This window comes from Podarcis pityusensis (assembly GCF_964106645.2).
Source record: "Podarcis pityusensis genome assembly, chromosome: 16".
Taxonomy (NCBI): domain Eukaryota; kingdom Metazoa; phylum Chordata; class Lepidosauria; order Squamata; family Lacertidae; genus Podarcis; species Podarcis pityusensis.
In genome coordinates, this window is record NC_138041.1 from 15,150,218 (window position 1) to 15,168,284 (window position 18,067).

Consider the following 18,067-nt stretch of genomic DNA (forward strand, 5'->3'; position numbering starts at 1 on the left):
ATTCCTTTTGGTGCTCACTAAACTCCTCCATCTCTCCTAGTCAGGCCTTTCCGATTGACCAGTCGAATCCTTACGCCCGGACTGAAGGCTCAGCCTCACTTCCACTTGCCCCACCATTTCCCTGCTTCCCAGAAACCTGTGGTTTATCACTGAATTGGAACAAGTGGCATTTTGGTCTTCTGCAGATTACTGTTTGTTCTGATTTAACGCTATACCACAGGTTTTCCAGGGGAAAGCAACAGGGCAAAGACAAAGCCACTCTGACTGATGCTTTCTAGGTACAGGACAAGCAGAAGCATGGACAAACCCTGAGTCAGAGAGAGACCACCGAGAAACTCTCTTTTAAAAAAGGGTTGGCAGCTTGATTCTGCAGACACTACAGAATCCTGTGGCAGAGGGAACGGAGCAGGCCATCCTGCTGATTCCAGCAGACACACAATCGCTTTCAAGTACACATCTCCAGTTTGACACTATAGCAATGAACACACCTGCCAATCTGAGCCTGGCTCTGCTTTGACTCCACTGAGTTGCCCAGCTGAAGGAGCAGCTTGTGCAGAGTTTATTGCTGCTTTGCTGTGGATTTATTTATTCATTTTTTAACCACATAAGGCCGAAGGCCAGTAGCTTTGTCTCATTCTATACTATTTTCCAGGCAGGGCAGTGGATGAACATACTTTTCAGCAGATCTTCCTAGTCCTCATAAAATGTATACACAGCTTGATTGTAAAACAAACCTCGCAGCGGGGTTTACGAATATCTATTTAGCATCTATATCAAGCCATTAGAGTGGTCATCAGGCCATGTGGAGCAACATGTCATCAGTATGCTGGTGACAGATACCTCTGTTTCTCCATAGCTTCTGAATTGGTAAACCCTGGCAAGACGGAGGCCCTGTGGGTGAGTGGTTCTTGTGTCCCAGAGATCGGTCAGTTACCTGTTCCGAATGGGGTTGCGCTCCCTCCGAAGGAACTGGTACATAGCCTGGGGGATGCTCTCAATCCACCTTTGTCATTTGAGGCACAGGTGTCCTGGGGGGGGGGGCTAGCAGTGCCTTTCCCCAGCTTCTGTTGGTGAGGCAGCTATGGCCATACATAGGCTGAGATAGCTTGGCCACAGTGATCTTGGTCATTGGTAACCTCATGTCTGGATTACTGCAGTGTGCTCTATGTAGGGCTTCGCCCAGAAGCCGCAGTTGGTGCAGAATGCAGCAGCTAGGTTGACTGTACCCCATCAACTCCATATAACACATCTGCTGCAAGAGCAGTTTAAGGTTCTACTTTTAGCATTGAAAGTTCCAGGCAAATTGCGACCAGGTTATCTAAGGCAGTGCCTTGCCCACTGTATATCCCTTCCTGGCAAATGCACTCCTCAGAAGGGGCATGGCTGAGAGTAGCATATGCCCCAGAGGTATGCTTAACCTGTACTGGAAACAGGGTTTTTAGTGTTCCGTCTGCCAGCCAAAGTCAGATAGGTGCCAGGTGTGATGATGTTTGGGCATCTACAGAAGACACTTTGGTTTAGGAAGGCTTTCCCTGTGATGTAACCCAGTCATTTGCAGAATATCACTTTTCATAGAATCATAGAATTGTAGAGTTGGGAAGGACCACAAGGGTCATCTAGTCCAACCCCCTGCAATGTAGAAACCTTTTTATCTGATTGTATGCTTTCATTCCCCCCCCCCATTTTTTTAGAGTTTGTGTTGATGATTTTCTTGCTTTAGAGATGGTTAAATCAATTTTGTTGTCCTCAGCATTTCTGCATTTTGTTCTTTTTTTACCCCCTACGCTGCTTCAGTGGCTACGCCAATGAAACAGCCTATAAATCTGTTCAATTGATAAAAAATAATATTGAGATTTCAGTAGGCCTAGCAATATCTGAATAGGTTCGGGGCACAATCTTATATCTCACTGCCCTCTGGTTTGTTTGGATGCCTCGGGTGCCTCTTTAGCCTAACTAGTTCAGTCTGTTGGACCTTGTCGGTTTCGGGGGTCTCTCCGAACTTGTGCTGCAGCTGCTACAAACTGAAGGAAGACTATTTGGAGACGTAAGGGCGAAGAGGAAGCTGCAGGCCCTGAAGAAGGGAGTTGGGGCCTGTGTGCTGATGTTTTTGTAAACTGAGAGAGAACGAGCAGTGAATCACCGTTCCTGCAAGGACTGAGCAGAACTGAAGGGCTGAGCAAGAAGACAACGCTCAGGGGCAGAGGAGGGCTGCGGCCTCCAGAGGCAGTTTTTGGAGTTTGTTGCTGGTAAGGACAAGCATGAGCCATGGCCTGTGCCCAACACACTGTACGATCCTAGAATTGTAGAGTTGGAAGGGATCCCCAAGAGTCATCTAGTCTGACCCTGCAATGCAGGAATCTCAACTAAAGTATCTCTGGCAGATCGCCATACTATCTCTGTTTAGAAACCTCCAATGAAGGGGAGTCCGTCACCTTCTGAGAATGTCTATTCCACAGTCGGACAGCTCCTACCATCAATAAGTTCTTCCTAATATTTAGTGAAGAATTGGGGTGTGGAGAGTGTAGACCCCGCCCCCCTAAGCCCAGAAGCACCCAAGCAATAATTCCATGCAGTTGTCCTGTTTTCACTCGGAGTTAACAGCTGTCAGTCCTGAAAGTCTGCCCTGCAGACTGCCCTGCAGAGCTGGGTTCGAGAGGTACCAGTTCTGAGAGTGCAAGTCTTAACAAGGCAGCTGGAATAGAAAGGGAGCTTCCAGGATAATCATGGTGGCACTGGTATAAGAGTCACTGAGTTGGATTTGCATGGGCCTCTGGATTGTCCTGCCAGGCCCTGTATAGTAGACAAAGTTTTCTGGGGAGCAACTGCCACAGATATGGGGTGTAAGCAAGGAGCAAAGCACCCTTTGTGTTCTTCTGCCTTATTTTTCAGTGTAAGGTGTCTGATGGGGAATTGGTGTCATTGGAAAATCTGCCTTAATTCAGAGCAGCCCTGCTGAGGAGCACAAGTTGATTATTCCTGGGCCCCCATGTCCCTGCTTCAGTGCATGTTTCTGGGTGCATATGAAGGGATGGAGTCCAGACAGCAACAGTGAGGATTGTGCAATTAGGAGGCTGTTATTGCAGAAAACCATGCATCAGATGGGTGTGACTTTGTCCTGGGCAGCTGGCCTTTGTGGTGTTTCCGCTCTCTCCTTTTCAGTGTATTTGGAATGCTAAGCCAGGTTAATGGGTTTGTGGTTAAGGAACTGGTTAGATAGGTTTGATGCTGAGTGCGGGGCATAAGTCCACATCCACACATCCTGCTTTCTCCCCCACTCATAACCCCAGTGTTGCCTTCAGTCCAAGGAAACATTAGTATGCAAATAAAGGGCACTATCCTGTGCATCGTAGCCAATGGGTCAGTGATAAGCAGATAGAGGCAGACTGCAGCCAATGGCGAGAGTTCTCGGGGATGTGATTTACATGTGTCCAGTGTCACCTGGGCAGGGGCTGCCTCCTGTTTGAGACCCTGTCCTTATGGCAACACTCCCAGATAAGGCAGCACTGCAAGGGGTATTGGGGGTGCACCTTGGGCCAGCTGAGCAGCATATTCATTACTCTTGTGATTTGGGGTGGCTGGTAGTGGGTTTTTTTTGCCATGGTGGGTTTTTAAAATTTAAACCAGGTATGCAGGGGTTGTTTAGGAAAGTTTGCAGGAATAAGGTGGCAGGAATATAGTCACCCCCACATGGGTGTTTATGTTGGAGGGCAGAACCGAGCTATCTGCAACATGATTGGTTTGTCAGTTAAGTATTTTTATTTATTTACTTGATGGGGAGGGCAGCTGTCTGCCCCCTTGCTACACCCATGCACCCTCCATAAAACCTCTTTTGTGAGCTCCTATGACGGAGTGGAGGTATTCAGTTTGTAGCGACTGAAGGGGAAGGCTGAACCTGCTTCAGGATCCTGCCTCGCCCTGGAATTGTGTGCTCTGTAGAGGTCTATGCCATAGTTTGAGCAACAGTGACTTTGGAACTAAGGCAGGGCCAGAGAAGCATGTATGGGTGAATCTGTGTTGTTGGAACTGCGGCAGAGTTTTTGAGTACCCTGGTGGGGTCTGGAGAAGGCAGTGGTAGAGATGGTTTGCAGTGCAGGATGGGGGGGGTGCATTTAAGACATCCGGGATACTACACAGCCGAGTCTTGCCCCCCCCCCCCCCGTGTAGCAGAGCTGGTTTACTACATTTTAGGAAGAGAAGGAGGGAGCCCCCACCCTGCGAGTCCAAATCCCCTCTGTGTTGGGTGTGACCCGGCACCTGCCCACAAGGTTCCCCGTGCTTATGATGTGTCAATTATTATGCACACCTGTGTGAAATGTCACACCTTGAGGAAGGTATTTCACGTGGGGTGTTTGGTGTACGCCTTCCTCATTGGACTAGAGTGAAGCACTCTGTGCAAGCAGGGCTGTATCGAAGCTGGTACATGGGCTGGGTGTGCAAGGCAGGGATTGCGGTTAGGAAAGATAACATGTTCATGTGTGCGATGGGTTTCCGTCCTGAAATATTGCACGGCAGGTGTGCAAGGGAAAGGTTTGTGCTGCGTGCTGTGCGCCTTCTCCTGCTTTGCATCCTTGTGTGTGCTGAAGGGCCTTGCGAAGGATGGACTGTGAGCACCCAAAAGGTGCCTTATGTGTGCAGGGGTGTCTCTGCTCAAGGGAGCTAGACCAGGGGTCAGCAACCTTTTTCAGCCGTGGGCTGGTCCACCGTCCCTCAGACCATGTGGTGGGCCAGACTACCGTATTTTTTGCTCCATAAGACTCACTTTTTCCCTCCTAAAAAGTAAGGGGAAATGTGTGTGCGTCTTATGGAGCGAATGGAGGCTGCGCAGCTATCCCAGAAGCCAGAACAGTAAGAGGGATCGCTGCTTTCGCTGCACAGCGATCCCTCTTGCTGTTCTGGCTTCTGGGATTCAGAATATTTTTTTTCTTGTTTTCCTCCTCAAAAAACTAGGTGCGTCTTGTGGTCTGGTGTGTCTTATAGAGCGAAAAATACGGTATATTTGGGGGGGGGGGAAATGAACGAATTCCTATGCCCCACAAATAACCCAGAGGTGCATTTTAAATAAAAGCTCACATTCTACTCATGTAAAAACACCAGGCAGGTCCCACAAATAACCCAGAGATGAATTTTAAATAAAAAGACACATTCTACTCATGTAAAAACATGCTGATTCCCAGACCGTCTGTGGGCCGGATTGAGAAGGCGATTGGGCCCCATCCGGCTCCTGGGCCTTAGGTTGCCTACCCCTGAGCTAGACTGTTCCTCTTCCTGGGTTGTCTCCTCTTTCCTCTCTTCCCTGGCTTGGAGGAATAGGATGAGGTGTGCCTGCCAGACTTCACAGCTTTCCCTCTGGGATTTAGTGTTCCCACCCACATGTAGGTGGGTATGCACGTGTGATTGTTCATTGCTCAAAGATATGTGTGTGGAGAAAGAAGGGAAGATTGTGTAGGGCCTGTGGGGCAGGTAGTGCAACACTAGCAGTGTGTGTGGGAGGGAGGGAGGGAGGGAGGGAGGGAGGAAGGAAGGAAGGAAGGAAGGGAGAAAGAGAGGATGGGGAGAGAAAGGTGAGAGAACAGGTGCATGCATTCATGTATCCTCTACTGCAAGCTGAATCGGAGAGCACCTCTCTTCCATTTTTATCCAGCTACAAGGACCCCACCTCCTTCGGACAAACTGCCCAGAGACTATTCTAGTTTGTTAATGGGATCCAGGAAAGAAGTGGGGGGTGGGGCTGCAGCAGTCAGAACAATATGGCTGCCTCCGTCATGCCTGAGGGATCATTGGAGTGGTCTCCATGGCAACGGGAGGAGAGAGCAGCATCCTAATGTGCCTAGCCTCCTTCTCCCCTTCTCTTTGCAGCTCTCAGGCGCTTGACAGGGCTTGGGAGGAGGAGAAGCAGCAGAAGAAGGGAAAAGGCCAGGGCCTCACCCAGGCCCCCCAGCTCCAGATAAGGCAATCCTGCCTTCCAAACCTCCTCTAGCAAGAGCTGGGAATACTGCCCCCTCCCTAAACTAGCCACGCACCCATCAACATGCTCACAAGTTCATCTAGCCACCCTCTGCTTTGTGGAGGCAGGACAGGCAGGGAGTTCCAGCAAGTGATGCCTTCTGCAGTCATGTTTCTGCTTATATACATCTTTACTTGCCCTTGTGCCCTCCAGATTAATCTGGAGTTAATCTGTGCTTGGCTGCCTGAAGTGGAGTCCATCCACATGGCACAACACTCCCCCTGCCCTGCTAGTGCCCACAGTTTATAACCCTTGCTGCACCTTCCAAGCACCAGTTCCTGCCTTCTCCTTGCCCCCCACCTCAGCCTGTGGGACCACCTGCGCCAGGTCCTCTGCTGTGCCAGCGCCATTCTGGATGCCCGTGCTCTCAGGTCATGGTGTGGAGGTGGCGCCAGCCGCCAATGGTGGGTGGGAGGAAGCAGGAAGGAAGCTCTCCTCCTCCTGTCTTGTCTGGAGTATGACATCTTCCACCTTTGGATGTGGAAAGAAGGATGTGGGAATGATGTAGCCTGAATCACTAGCCTGGATATTGCATTTGACCCTTTCCTTCCTTGCGCACATGAAAGTGGGGAGGGAGAGAACGATCCAAATCCTTTCTCTTTCCCCCAAACCCAGGACTAGTTGCTTGTGACTGGAGAAGCATCTACCCACTGCCAGGGAATGGCACACAAAATTTGCCTCTCCTCATTTAGGCTGCAAATGATGACTAATAGATCTTGGCAGCTAAGCTCTTAAAAGATGGCCTAAGTGGGTTTTCTGGACTTGCATGAAACACCCCCTCCCCAATCCCACCAGAGAGTTAAACAGTGGAACTCTCTCTCGCAGTGATGGCCACCAACTTGGATGACTATAAACAAGGATCAGACAAATTCATAATGATTTTATTATTTATACCCCGCCCGTCTGGCTGGGTTGCTCCAGCCACTCTGTCTGGGCAGCTTCCAACACAGCTACGCCCCTATCTGGACAGGGATAGCCTAACTACTGTTGTCTATGCTCTGGTAACCTCAAGGTTAGATGCATTATACGTAGGCAGGCAGGCCAGGCAATGTGTTATAGGTAGGGCTGCCTCTGAAGATGGTTCAGAAACTTCAGCTGGTGCAGAATTCAGCGGCCAGGTTGCTCACTGGAGTAAGAAAGTTTGAGCATATTACACTGATCCTGGTATGATTGCACTGGCTACCAATTAGTTTCTGGGCCCAATACCTCAAGGACCACCTCTTTCCATATGAACCTACCCGGACCCTGAGTTCATCTTCTGAGGCCCTCCTTCATGTGCATCCTCCTCGAGAAGTCCAGAGGGTGGCAACACGAGAAAGGGCCTTCTCTACATTAGCTCCTCATCTGTTGAATGCTCTCCTCAGGGAAGTTCGCCTGGCACCTTCATTATACACCTTTAGGCGCCAGGCAAAAATGTTCCTCTTTAACCAGGCATTTGTTTGGTCCAATTTACATCCTATGCCCTTTTAAAATGTGGTTTTTGGGGGGGGGGGTATTGGGTTGCTGTTTTTATTTTTATTAGGTATTTTGTGGTTTTATATCTTGATTTTATTCTGTGAACTGCTCTGAGATGGTATAGGGTGGTATATAAATTCAATTAATAATAATAATAATAATAATAATAATAATAATAATAATAATATAAAACCATAACATCAAATCAGAAGGCTTTTCCTCTGTGGGTGGCTCTTCCCATTGTATTGTCACGGTGCTTGAATCCTCCTTGAGGGTTTCCCACCGAGGCATCTGGCTGGTCCCTGGGAGAACAGGATCCTGGACTGGATGGGCCATTGGCTGGATATAGCAGGCTCGTCTTATATGCTTATGTTCTTGTGAGAGTTCTCTGCTTAGAGGCCTTCAGCACCAGCTTTAGCCCCAGCTGTTGAAGGTTCTCAGGGACCCGAGAGAAGGATTCAAGACTCCTGAGTCCAGTCTCAAATTTTTGGGAGGAAACAGATATCTTGCTATGGATGGGTAGAGATGGTCAGGGAACTCCCAGGAAGCCTGGGTCCTATCTATACCCTTTGGAGATGTGGTTGAATAGTTTAGATCAGAGGTGAGGGATCTGGGAGGGTCCCCCAGGTATCTCTGGGCTGCATCTCCCAACATCCTTAACCATTAGTTGGAAATTTTGGTCCCAGTCTGTGTTGGTATTGGATTTTTTATGGTTTTGCTGTTTTATTGCTTGTTGTTTCCCACTCTGGGCTCTTTTGGGAGGAAGTATAACTTAAATAAGGAATACAGTAAATAAATTTGGAAGCCCATGAGGGGAGTGAGCTGTGGTCCTCCAGATACTATTAGACTACAGTTCACATCATCTTCATCCAGCAGGGCTTGTCTTTTAACCCGCATAGCACTTTTAATGTCAGAAAGTGCAAAACACTGCTTCTGAACAGAGTGTTCCCCCACAACCACTGCCACCCTCTGCACATCTGGTTTCAGGCCCAGACACTTCTAGTCCAAGGAGTGGGTTGGGGCGTGGAAAAACCTTCAGATATTGTTGAACCACAACTTCCACAGGCACTGACCATTGGTCATGCTGGCTGTGGCTGATGGGAGTTGGAGTCCCATAAGATCTGGAGAGACACCAGTTCCCCAACTCTGCAGGAGGGCAGAGGAGCTTTTGAGCCAGCATGCCTGACTCCCGAGAGAGCAGGCTGAGGGCTGCTTTGAATTCTAATTTTTGTAGTTGGATTATTTGTTGAATAGTGCTACTTTCTAAGTGGTGTCCAAGAGGGGTCCAGCATGTATTCAGTTGAAACTAACAATAAAATCTGGGGGGAACTTACTTAAAGCGCTTTATGGATTATTTCTTATTCAAACTTCACCAAGAGCCTGACGTCCAACAGGGGAGTGTTATTAGAAGTGAGAGGGAGTTCCACAGAACTAGGTTCACAGTACTGAAGGCACGGCTCCTGGCAGATGTGAGCTGTGTGTCTGAACCGTGGTGGCACCCAAAGAGAGACAGCCTCAACAGGACCCTTGGGTGCCAAACTTTGAACACCTGCTGAAAGCTTTTCCATTCCTATGCATGCAAAGAAGAATACTTATTTCCACAGTGGTTAATGGATGTCTTTTTAAAAACTTTGTATGTGGCATTTATCATGTGGCTTTGTGTACTTTTCTTGTAAACTGATTTGGTGTTGTTTTTTTTATAAACACGGACTCCCTGCAAGACCTCAATGATCAGGCTGCGGCATAAAGGGATCCAGCGGAACCAAGTTCACAAAGGCCTTCTCAATGAATACTGGACCCTTAAATGTGTCCTGGTTGCATCTGGGCAGGCAGGGCAAGCTTTTAAGCATCCTCGGAGACACATTGTGGTGAGAAGTCTTTCCCCATCGACAGTCTGGCTGCAGCAGCTTCCCCAACTAGAGTTTGGGGCATGGGCAGCTCCACATGGAGCACATTGAAATAACTGAGGTTACCAGGGCTTGAACCACCATGGTGAGGAACGGTCATAGTTGGCATACCAGCCATAGCTGGTGAAACCTCCAGTGTGTGCTTTCTACTGCTTCAGATGGTAGGACCCAAGCCAGTGGATTCAAACATCAAGAAAGGAGATTCCGATTGAGCTTTCTGACAGTAAGAGCTGTTCAGCAGTGGAATGGACTCCATCAGAAGGTGGCCGACTCATGGGAGGGTTTTAAACAGTGATCAGATGAGCTGTGATTCTGGCATTGCAGCGGGGTTGGACTAGATGACTTTTGGGATTCCTTCCACCTCTGTGATTCTGGGGCTGTCTGAAACCCTGGACAGACCCTGCTTGTCAGTGCAGGTGGTACTGAGTTAGATGGACCTACATTTTTGCAACTGTCTGTATCCTTGCCTGTATGTTTGCCTTTGAGACTCTGGAAGGGGCAAATGTGCCAGCCACTTTTAGGCCTGTAGCTGCTTGACAGATTGATTAGGACTCAGATGTGTGTCTGCATTGGAGGTGGGAGCGAGAACTCCTCATTTGCATGAAATTGGGAGCTTTTTCCAGAAGCAGCTGCCAGCGCAGGGTCTGGAGCTGACGTGGTGATGAATGGCGGCAGAGGGGTGGCATGGGAGGAATAGGAATGCTGCCTCACTCTGATGCCACCTGCAGCCTTCGGCCATGCAGGGAAAGGCATGCAACCGCCCTGCCTACTCCTTGTCACTCTGCATGTTGGGGCCTTGTTGCTCACGCCATTGTGGGGGTGTGGGAAGGATACTTGCTTTGCCTTGCTGAATAGGTGCTGGTGTGTATGTCTGTGTCCTTGCCCATGCCATGTGGAACAAGGGCATTCTGACATCAAGGGAGCTCTGTTTGCAGCCTAGGGCCAGGGAGAGAGGTGGGGGCCGTGTCCTTTGACCCAGGGGACATGAGGGGCCAGTCCTAGGGACCAGGAAGTTCTTTGGGTCATTGCAAGAGAAAGCCCCAGGGCTTGATCCCGCCACTCTGCTTTCTTCATTGTCAGTTCTGGGTCACTCAGCCGTGTGTGTGTGTGTGTAACTCTGATCTGTCACACAAGGGTGACAGCGGTGGTTGCTTGCAGGCAAAGTCAATGCACACTGGGTTCAGCACTCTGATCTGTACTGGATGCGTGCCTGTGGGCAGAAGGGGGCCTTTTCACAATTGCTCACAGCCAACGAGTTTGCCCCCTAAGAGCCTCCTTTAGCCCAGCCTTGCAAAGGACTGGACTTCAGTCATTTTGCTCAGCCTGCCTGTGCGCACAGACCAGTGCTAAGCTGCTACAAACTTCCCTGCCTGATCGCCTGGAGGCAATTGCTTAATCACCACAAGCAACCAGATGAGTGGCTGTTGACAGGCCTGCCTTAGCCTTTCCGTCTAACTTACAGTCGGGGAAACATTCTCAGCTTCTCAGTGCACGCCTTACTTATTTATTGAACAAACGTGCATCCCACACCTTCGACCACTGGGAGTGTTCCCAGGGCAGTAAAGTATGGATTCTGCTCTGCTCTGATTGGGGAGGAGCATCATAGCTCTGTGGCAGAGTGTGTGCTTTGCAATGCGGAAGGTCTCAAGGGTTCAGTCCACAACGGAAGCATCTCCAGGTGGGGCTGGGAATGTCCCAAGCTTGAAGACCTAGAGGGCCGATGCTGCCAGTCAGAGTAGGTAATATTGAGGTACATGGACGAGTGACCTGGCTCCCTTCGGAGGAGCTTCCCATGCTTTGGTGGTTCTTCCTCGACAGATTTCCACCCAAATATCCTGGGCCCGTCTTCTGTCTTCCTCTGGGCTGGGTGCTGGTCTTGGTGGTTTCCATGCAGAGTGGAATCTCAATCAAATGTGTTGCAATTTCAAGATGGTGGGGCAAGCTTTTTATTGGAGGGAAATTCCTCCCAGTCTCATTGACACCTGGGACAATGGGAAAGGAGGGGGTGGGTATTCCTGTTGGGCCCCCAGGCACCCACTCATACCCACTGACCTGCTTTGGGAATCTGGTCGGTTGGAGGAGAGGCCAGCCGTTGACTCTTGGTTTTGCTTCACTAACCCTTTTCCTTCCTGGAGCAGTTTTCGCTCACGCCTGATTCTTGCCGGCCGCAAACGCCACACGCCCCCCTCAAGGCTGCCTTGGTTTGCGTGGTTATCCCCCCCTCCCACCCCCACCCCCACCCCCACATTTTTCTTGTTTTTAACCAGGAAAAAAAAGCATTTTCTCTCATTGGGCGATGTGACTGTTTGCCCGAAATGCTTTTTTTTTTAATCCTCAAAGAAACCAAACTTCTTTTATTTTCTTCCCCTGTTCCCCTCTTGTTATGATTATTATTATTGCTTTGGTTTTGTCTGGCTCTGTCCGGGATTTTGAGTTTCTTCTCCTCTCTCCTTTCTGTTTGTTTCGGCATCCGACCCTCAAACCTTCCCCCTTCTCTATCTCCCGGGGGCCTGGATGTCTGTCACAAGTTAAAAAATGCTTTTAAATTGTGGCAAAGAGGGGAAAACCCTCCTTTTTTCCGTGCGTTTATATGACTCGTCTTTTTCTTTCTTTCTTTTTTTCTTTCCTTCCCCTTCAAGGTCCAGCTCACCTGACGCTAAACAGCCAAGGTATGGTCTTAAGTTTCTTTCCACAAATGAGTTTTTGATTTCCTCCTCCTCTTCCTCTCTCCATCTCTCTCTCCTTTGCCATCTCTTTCTCCATCTCCCTCCTTTGCTCTCTTTCTCTCTCTTTCTCTCTCTCTCTCTGGTTTTTCTCCTCGGATCATCTGCTTGAACCATCTCATCATCCCGTGTTGGTTTCTGACATTGCCTCGATTTCTCGCTTATGCAGCTGGGAAAAGAAAAGAAAATGTTTTGGTTGTGTTTTATACATGAATGTTTATTAGAAAAGAAAAGAAAAAAACATGTTTCAGGGAGGAAGCCAAATAAACTGCCTTTAATCTTGCGTCGCTGCTACAGAGCTTTGATGAACTGTGTGACTTATGCTGGTGATCTGATTATTACAAGCCCCATGTGGGGCTTGCTTCATTGATTGCTTCTGATGCCTTCTTGGGGATTCATCTGCTGGGGGGCACAAACTGGCATCCCTCACCCAAGGCGCAGTGGGTCTGGGATGGGCCAGCTAAAGTGTGGCAGGAATTTGCTGCAGCCCTTACCCAGCCCTCCCCACCCCTTCCGCCCTGCTATCTGAACAAGTGCATTGGAAACCGCCTGGTGAGGGGGGTGGGCCAGGGGTGTATGAAGGGTGGGGTAGGGGGCGTTCCGCCCTGGGTGCCGCCCTGGGGGGGAGGTGACAAGATGGCCCACTGCCTCCCCCCCAGCTGTAGAGCAGCTGAGGGTATGGGCTGCCGTGTGTGTGGTATCCGTATGAGTGCCACTCATGCGCAGTCAGGCGGTTCGCACCGCCTTGGGTGCCAGAGAGGCTTCCTCCGCCACTGGGGTGGGCTTCCCTTGGAAAAATAATTTGGGGGGGGGGAGCCTGAGAGGAGCCCCTTGTTGGGTCACCCTGGTTTGAAAGAGAGGAGGCTTCCTTCTGCTCAGTTGAAAGGTGCCAATCGGGCTTGGCACCTCCTAAACTTTGTTGGCTGCCTGATGGAGTCCAGCAGGGAAGTGCTTTGCTTGTCATTTGCTGCTTTTGTGGAGACCAGGAGGCTTCTCTCTTTGTTTGCCCCTCTCTGATGAGAAAAGAAGGGGCCACGCTCATATCCCCATGCACAAGGGGTGCATGGAGGAGGCTGGTTTCAAAAAGGCCAACTCCTTTTCTTTCTAGAGGAGAGGCAACTCTCTACCCAGAAGTTGTCATCCTCACTCCCAATTTTTTTTATCAGTGGTGGTCAATAGTAGCTCAAGGCTGTTGTGTGACCATCATGCTCTAAAGGGATGGGAAGTGAGAAACCCACAGTTGCCCTCCAGATGTGGCTGGAGCCCAGCTCCCATCATCACCCCTGACCCATGCTGGTTTGTGGGGTTGATGGGAGTTGGATTCCAGCAATGTCTGGAGAGCCACATTTATCGCTCTTAAACAGTGTTGGACTACTCTAGATGGTGTTGGACTACAATTGCCATCATGCACAGCCAGCTTAGCCAATGGGAAATGTGGTTTGGACTATCTAGGGACCCAAGGTTGAATACCAGAGAGGGGCAACTGAGCAGTCAACCAGCCATAGTGCTTGTATTAAAGCACTCTTTGCTGGCTGTGGAAAAGCCTGTCGGTCCGAGGAGGTTAGACTTCTTAAAGAGACACGAGGGTAGCACTGATGAGGAGACAAGTTGCAGTCCACCCAGGAGGTGCCACATTTTTGTGAGACGACCTCTCAGTTCTCAGACTCTATTCTTTCCCAATCTGGCACGATGCCAGCTTTGTCCTTGATCTCTTGCTCTGCTTCTTACATTGACCCAGTGTGGTTTGGAGTCAGGGAGCCTCCAAATCAAAGCTGGCCATGTTGTTAAGCTTCAGGATGGGCTTCACATTCCGAAACGTTAACCGTAATATCAATAAACCATAATGCAGGTGTACTAGGAACAAGGGACAGCCCATACCCCCTTTCCTTTTGGTAAATGTTTAAAATAAATAGAAACCAAGCCCCAGGAGTAAAGTCTGAAAGCACCATGGCTTGGGCCAGGTCCCTAGAGAAGGCGATTCAACAACCTCAGGGCCACCCAGACACTGGCATCCTTAGGCAAAGCCAGAGTTGCTGGCTTATCATGGTGGCTTGGGAATGAGCTGTGCACATGGCTGGATCTCTCCTGTTCCTCCCCTCCCAGGGTTTGAACTGGAGGAACAAACTAGGGAGGGTCAGTTAAGCATGGTTTCCTGTGGTGCCCCAATTCAGGATCAGGGCTTGTTTCTTCCCAGTGAGCCAGGATCCAGCAGCCAGCAGCAAACCATGTTTCAGGCTGGCAAGAGATTCTGGTTTCTTGGAAGAGAAACAGACCAGGATCCCAGGTGTGGATGCTGTCTCAAGCCAAGTTTCACAATGGCTCCCTGAATTTGCTCTTGTTCTTATACCAGCAAATGAGGGGTTGGGGCGCCTGCACCAAATGATGCTTCAGATGCCCCATAATCCATGATAAACCAGCAATCCTGATTTATTGTATTTTGTGACTTTGATATGACCCATTTTGTGGGGAGGTATCAAGTTTTTTGTTGTTGTTTGTTTGGTTTTTTTTTAAATTAAATTTATAGACAGCTTCAAAGCATAAAGCCATCACAGTGGTGTACAGGGTAAAAACAGAATAAAACACTGAAACACAAGCTCTGAAAGCAGTAGAATCAATTCAACAAGCTCTTAAAACAACAAAAGCATTTAATCAAATATAAAATTGATCTTCCATAAATGATCAGGACATACCACAGGGAAAGCCTTCCTGAACAAAAATGTCTTCAGTAGATGCCTAAACTTTGTCATGCTGTGTGCCTGCCTCACTTCAGCTAGTAATTGATTCCCAGTTTCTAGTTCAGGCTAAGTGCCGATAGATAGATAGATAGATAGATAGATAGATAGATAGATAGACAGACAGACAAGACAGAAGTACTGTTTTTGGGGGACAGGAGGCAGGCAAGTGTGGAGGACTCCCTGGTCCTGAATGGGGTAACTGTGCCCCTGAAGGACCAGGTGCGCAGCCTAGGAGTCATTTTGGACTCGTAGCTGTCCATGGAGGCGCAGGTCAATTCTGTGTACAGGACAGCTGTTTGCCATCTCCATCTGGTACGCAGGCTGAGACCCTATCTGCCTGCGGAAAGTCTCACCAGAGTGGTGCATGCCCTAGTTATCTCTCGTTTGGACTACTGCAATGTGCTCTGTGTGGGGCTACCAGAAACCACAACTAATCCAGAATGCAGCAGCTAGACTGGTGACTGGGAGCGGCTGCCGAGACCACATAACACCGGTCTCGAAAGACCTACATTGGCTCCCAGTAGGTTTCCGAGCACAATTCAAAGTGTTGGTGCTGACCTTTAAAGTCCTAAACGGCCTCGGTCCAGTATACCTGAAGGAGCGTCTCCACCTACATCATTCTGCCCGGACACTGAGGTCCAGCGCCGAGGGCCTTCTGGCGGTTCCCTCGCTGCGAGAAGCCAAGTTACAGGGAACCAGGCAGAGCGCCTTCTCAGTAGTGGCACCTGCCCTGTGGAACGCCCTCCGACCAGATGTCAAATAGAAAAACAACTACCAGACTTTTCATAGAATCATAGAGTTGGAAGAGACCACAAGGGCCATCGAGTCCAACCCCCTGCCAAGCAGGAAACACCATCAGAGCACTCCTGACATATGGTTGTCAAGCCTCTGCTTAAAGACCTCCAAAGAAGGAGACTCCACCAGACTCCTTGGCAGCAAATTCCACTGTCGAACAGCTCTTACTGTCAGGAAGTTCTTCCTAATGTTTAGGTGGAATCTTCTTTCTTGTAGTTTGGATCCATTGCTCCGTGTCCGCTTCTCTGGAGCAGCAGAAAACAACCTTTCTCCCTCCTCTATGTGACATCCTTTTATATATTTGAACATGGCTATCATATCACCCCTTAACCTCCTCTTCTCCAGGCTAAACATGCCCAGCTCCCTTAGCCGTTCCTCATAAGGCATCGTTTCCAGGCCTTTGACCATTTTGGTTGCCCTCCTCTGGACACGTTCCAGTTTGTCAGTGTCCTTCTTGAACTGTGGTGCCCAGAACTGGACACAGTACTCCAGGTGAGGTCTGACCAGAGCAGAATACAGTGGCACTATTACTTCCCTTGATCTAGATAATATACTCCTATTGATGCAGCCCAGAATTGCATTGCCTTTTTTAGCTGCCGCGTCACACTGTTGGCTCATGTCAAGTTTGTGGTCAACCAAGACTCCTAGATCCTTTTCACATGTACTGCTCTCAAGCCAGGTGTCCCCCCATCTTGTATTTGTGCCTCTGTACTTTACATTTCTCCCTGTTAAAATTCATCTTGTTTGTTTTTGCCCAGTTCTCTAATCTGTCAAGGTCGTTTTGAAGTGTGATCCTGTCCTCTGGGGTGTTAGCCACCCCTCCCAGTTTGGTGTCATCTGCAAATTTGATCAGGATGCCCTTGAGTCCATCATCCAAGTCGTTGATAAAGATGTTGAATAAGACCGGGCCCAAGACAGAACCCTGTGGCACTCCACTAGTCACTCTTCTCCAGGATGAAGAGGAACCATTGATGAGCACCCTTTGGGTTTGGTCAGTCAGCCAGTTACAAATCCACTGAGTGGTAGCATAGTCAAGACCGCATTTTACCAGCTTCTTTACAAGAATATCATGGGGCACCTTGTCAAATGCCTTGCTGAAATCAAGGTAGGCTACATCCACTGCGTTCCCTTCATCTACCAGGCTTGTAATTCTGTCAAAAAACGAGATCAGGTTAGTCTGACATGACTTATTTTTCAGAAATCCATGCTGACTATTGGTGATCACAGCATTCCTTTCTAGGTGCTCACAGACTGTTTGCTTAATGATCTGCTCCAGAATCTTCCCTGGTATTGATGTCAGACTGACTGGGCGGTAATTATTTGGGTCCTCTCTTTTCCCCTTTTTGAAAATAGGGACAACATTTGCCCTCCTCCAGTCTGCCGGGACTTCGCCTGTTCTCCAGGAATTCTCAAAGATGACTGCCAGTGGTTCTGAGATCACATCTGCCAGTTCTTTTAATACTCTTGGATGCAGTTCATCTGGCCCTGGAGACTTGAATACATCTAAACTAGCCAAGTATTCTTGTACTATCTCCTTAGTTATTCTGGGCTGTGTTTCCTTTGCTGAATCATTTGCTCCAAATTCTTCAGGTTGGGCATTGTTTTCTTTATTGGAGAAGACTGAGGCAAAGAAGGCATTGAGGAGTTCAGCCCTTTCTGTGTCCCCTGTTTGCATTTCACCATCTTCTCCTCTGAGTGACCCCACTGTTTCTTTGTTCTTCCTTTTGCTACGAACATACCCATAAAAGCCTTTTTTGTTGCTTTTAACCTCTCTAGCAAGCCTGAGTTCATTCTGTGCTTTAGCTTTTCTGACTTTGTGTCTACACGTGCTGGCTATTTGTTTGAATTCCTCTTTGGTGGTTTCCCCCCTTTTCCATTTTTTGTACACATCCTTTTTTAATCTTAACTCAGTTAAAAGTTCTTTAGATAGCCACCCTGGCTTTTTTAGGCACCTTCCATGTTTCCGTCTCATTGGTATTGCCTGAAGTTGTGCTTTTAGTATCTCCTTCTTAACAAACTCCCAGCCATCATGAACTCCCTTTCCTTTTAGTATTACTGTCCATGGGATCTCACCCAGCACTTCCCTAAGTTTTATGAAGTCGGCTTTCTTAAAGTCAAGAAATTGAGTCCTGGTATGCTTGGCTGCTCCTTTCCGCTGTATAGTAAACTTCAGAAGAGCATGATCACTCGCGCCTAATGATCCTTCCACTTCTACCCTACTAACCAGGTCATCAACATTGGTTAGGACCAGATCTAAAATGGCTGTTCCTCTTGTTGCTTCTCCCACTTTCTGGACAATTATGCTTTTAGAAGACATCAGAAGGTAGCCCTGTTTAGGGAAGCTTTTAATGTTTGAAGGACTATTGTATTTTAATATTTTGTTGGAAGCCGCCCAGAGTGGCTGGGGAAAACCAGCCAGATGGGCGGGGTATAAATAATAAATTATTA

At 48.7% G+C, this 18,067-nt stretch overlaps 1 protein-coding gene across 29 annotated transcripts in view; it reads left to right on the top strand.

The window, feature by feature from the left end:
- NRXN2 (neurexin 2) overlaps nucleotides 1-18,067 on the top strand; it is a 355,281-nt gene that overhangs the window by 94,810 nt on the left and 242,404 nt on the right. For 21 of the 29 annotated variants that reach the window (XM_080985831.1, XM_080985833.1, XM_080985832.1 and 18 more), the window contains one exon: nucleotides 12,006-12,035. The exons of the other annotated variants lie outside the window; for them this stretch is intronic. In XM_080985831.1, coding sequence (XP_080841957.1) covers nucleotides 12,006-12,035 — 30 coding nt within the window. The remainder of the gene's footprint in view (nucleotides 1-12,005; nucleotides 12,036-18,067) is intronic. 29 annotated transcript variants of the gene reach the window in all.